At 56.3% G+C, this 2,920-nt stretch overlaps 1 protein-coding gene across 1 annotated transcript in view; it reads left to right on the plus strand.

Annotated features, from left to right (window-relative positions):
- Nucleotides 1-2,920, plus strand: part of PCSK6 (proprotein convertase subtilisin/kexin type 6) — a 52,255-nt gene that overhangs the window by 20,321 nt on the left and 29,014 nt on the right. The window contains exon 8 of the mRNA XM_014543570.1: nt 14-245. Coding sequence (XP_014399056.1) covers nt 14-245 — 232 coding nt within the window. The remainder of the gene's footprint in view (nt 1-13; nt 246-2,920) is intronic.

The raw sequence follows: 2,920 nt of genomic DNA on the forward strand, positions 1-2,920 counted from the left end.
TCTTCCCCTCCAGGGCCGGCAGGGCTTGGGCTCCATCTTCGTGTGGGCCTCGGGGAACGGCGGGAGAGAGGGGGACTACTGCTCCTGCGACGGCTACACCAACAGCATCTACACCGTCTCCGTGAGCAGCACCACGGAGAACGGCTACAAGCCCTGGTACCTGGAGGAGTGCCCGTCCACGCTGGCCACCACCTACAGCAGCGGAGCCTTCTACGAGCGGAAGATTGTGAAGGGCACGTACCTGGGTTGCAGGTTCGATCCCTGGCCCAGGTCTGGGTGCATGTGGGAGGCAACCAATCAGTATGTCTCTCTCACATCCATGTTTCTCTTCTCTGTCTGTCTCTCTTTCTTCCTTCTTCCCCTCTTCCTCCTCCTCTTTTTTCCTCCCCTTCCTCCCTCCCTTCTGCTCTCTCTAAATATCAATGGAGCCCTAGCTGGGTTGGCTCAGTGGATAGAGCATCAGCCTGCAAACTGCAGGGTCCCGGGTTCGATTTCCTGTCAAGGGCACATGCCTGGGTTTCGGGCTCGATCCCCAGTAGGGGGCGTGCAGGAGACAGCCGATCCATGAGTCTCTCTCATCCTTGATTTTTCTATTCGCTCTATCCTCTCCCTTCCTCTCTGAAACCAATACAAATATATATACTAGAGGCAGCGATTCGTGCACTGGTGGGGGTGTGGCCTGTAGGGATTGGCCTGCTGTGGGAGCGCCGCTCATCCCGGTCAGCGAGCTGTGCTCCCACTGTGGGAGCGCACTGACCACCAGGGGGCAGCTCCTGTGTTGAGCGCCTGCCCCCTGGTGGTCAGTGTGCATCATGGGGCTTTTATATATATAGTTTGTGGTTTTTTTAAAAAAGATCTATCTTTTAAGAAAATAAAAAATAAATACAAACCAATGGAAAAATATCCTCGGGTGAGGATTAACAACAACAACAAAAATAGGTGAGCCAGGTCCAGGCCGTTGTGTGCCGGGTCCCAGGGTGCCACCCTCACCCATCAGCGAACTAGCTGTACACCCTCCATCCCTTGGCAACCTTCCCCAGTCCCCGCCTGGCTAATTTTTGCACAAAATGCCCATTAAAACCCTCTCCGGCTCTCGAGGTCTAAAAATACCCTTTAAGAATGAGGTGCATTCTCACCACGGCGTCTCCGAATGGCTTTCTCAAATTCTGTGGTCGCCTGGCTTGGGAGCCAGCCCACCCGACCGGCTCAGCCTCAGCGTGCAGCGCTGAGGAAGAGAGAGAGACTCGGTTCTCTCCTGAAAGACGGTCGGAATCCCGCTGGCCCCCCGGGCATTCCCTTCCCAACAAAAGGACTTTCTCTGGATGCTGAGCTGAGCTGAGCTGAGCGGCGGTGTGCGCCTGCTGCGCTCACGTAGGCGGACATAAGTGTGATTTGTCTTTGATAAAGTCCTTGTGTTCGTTTGTCAGAGAGACGGGATTTGCATTTGCTCCTTCCCTTCGTGCCTTCTGACTTTAAAAAGAATGAGGAGCCCTAGCCGGTTTGGCTCAGTGGCTAGAGCATCAGCCCACGGACTGAAGGGTCCTGGGTTCGATTCCGGTCAAGGGCACATGCCCTGGTTGCAGGCTCCATCCCCTGCCCCGGTCGAGGTGCATGTGGGGGGCAACCCATCGATGTGTCTCTCTCACATCCATGTTTCTCTCCCTCTCCCTCCCCCTCCCCCTCTCCCTCTCCCTCTCCCTCTCCTTCCTACTCTCTAAAAATCCATGGGAAAAGCATCTTCGGGTGAGGATTAAAAATAATGATAATTAGACAAATCAGGAGGGATGGGTGTTGAGTTGAAACTAATGCAGAATTCCAGTGCACAGCCATTACGTTGGGTTTCAGACATTTGAAAAACAAGATCATGTAGCCGGCCAGACATGGCTTAATTTAAAAAATATATATATATGTTTATTGATTTCAGAGAGAGGAAGGGAGAGGGAGAGAGAGAGAAACATCCATGATGAGAGAGAATCATGGATCGGCTGCCTCCTGCACGCCCCCTATTGGGGATCGAGCCTGCAACCCGGGCGTGTGCCCTTGACCGGGAATCGAACCCTGACCTCCCGGATCATGGGCCGACGCTCAGCCACTGAGCCACGCCGGCCGGGCAATGCCATTTTTTTTTTAATCTTCTCGTTCCTCCTGCTGCTCAGCCACGTCTTTACAAACGACGTGCGGGTTTATTTTTACCCTTTTCGGGGGGAGCACACAGGCCCCCTCTTTTCCCCCTTCGCTCCCTGCACGGACGGAAAGGCCAGTCCCCACGGCGGCCGCCAGCTTGGCAGCGGCCAGGCCGGCTCACGAAGGTATTAATTTAAGTTATTTTTCTTTCCCACTGGAGCACGCGCCCCTGGGACGGGCCGCCGGGTCCTGAATGGCGTCCTGTTCACGTAGGAGCCCAGCCCAGCTGCACGGGGACTGGCTGGAGTCTCGTTAAACAGACACCCGTCCGGAGCCTGGTTGGGGGGCAGCGGGGGGCTGCCGGCTGGTGGGGAGCAGGGCGGGGCTGTGTCTTTGGACACTTGGTGCCTGACCTCCTGGTTCATAGGTGGACGCTCAACCACTGAGCCACACCGGCCGGGCCAGGGGGGCTCCTCTTCGTGTCTCAGCACAAACATCGTCTTCCCGCTGCCCCGCCCCCCGTCCTCACCCCGTGGTGGGCTTGTTTGTTCCTATCGCGGGTGCATTTGTTACCTATGAGAGCGAAGCCCTCTAGCACGGAGTTCCAGGCACGAAGGAAAGCTTGGTCGCCCAGAACGTGTCCAGCCCAGTCGGCGTGGCTCAGTGATTGAGCATCGACCTATGAACCAGGAGGTCACTGGTTCGATTCCCGGTCGGGGCACATGCCCGGGTTGCGGGCTCGATCCCCAGTGGGGGGCGTGCTGGAGGCAGCCGATCCATGATTCTCTCTCATCAT

The sequence above is a fragment of the Myotis brandtii genome, unplaced genomic scaffold, assembly GCF_000412655.1.
Source record: "Myotis brandtii unplaced genomic scaffold, ASM41265v1 scaffold329, whole genome shotgun sequence".
Classification (NCBI taxonomy): domain Eukaryota; kingdom Metazoa; phylum Chordata; class Mammalia; order Chiroptera; family Vespertilionidae; genus Myotis; species Myotis brandtii.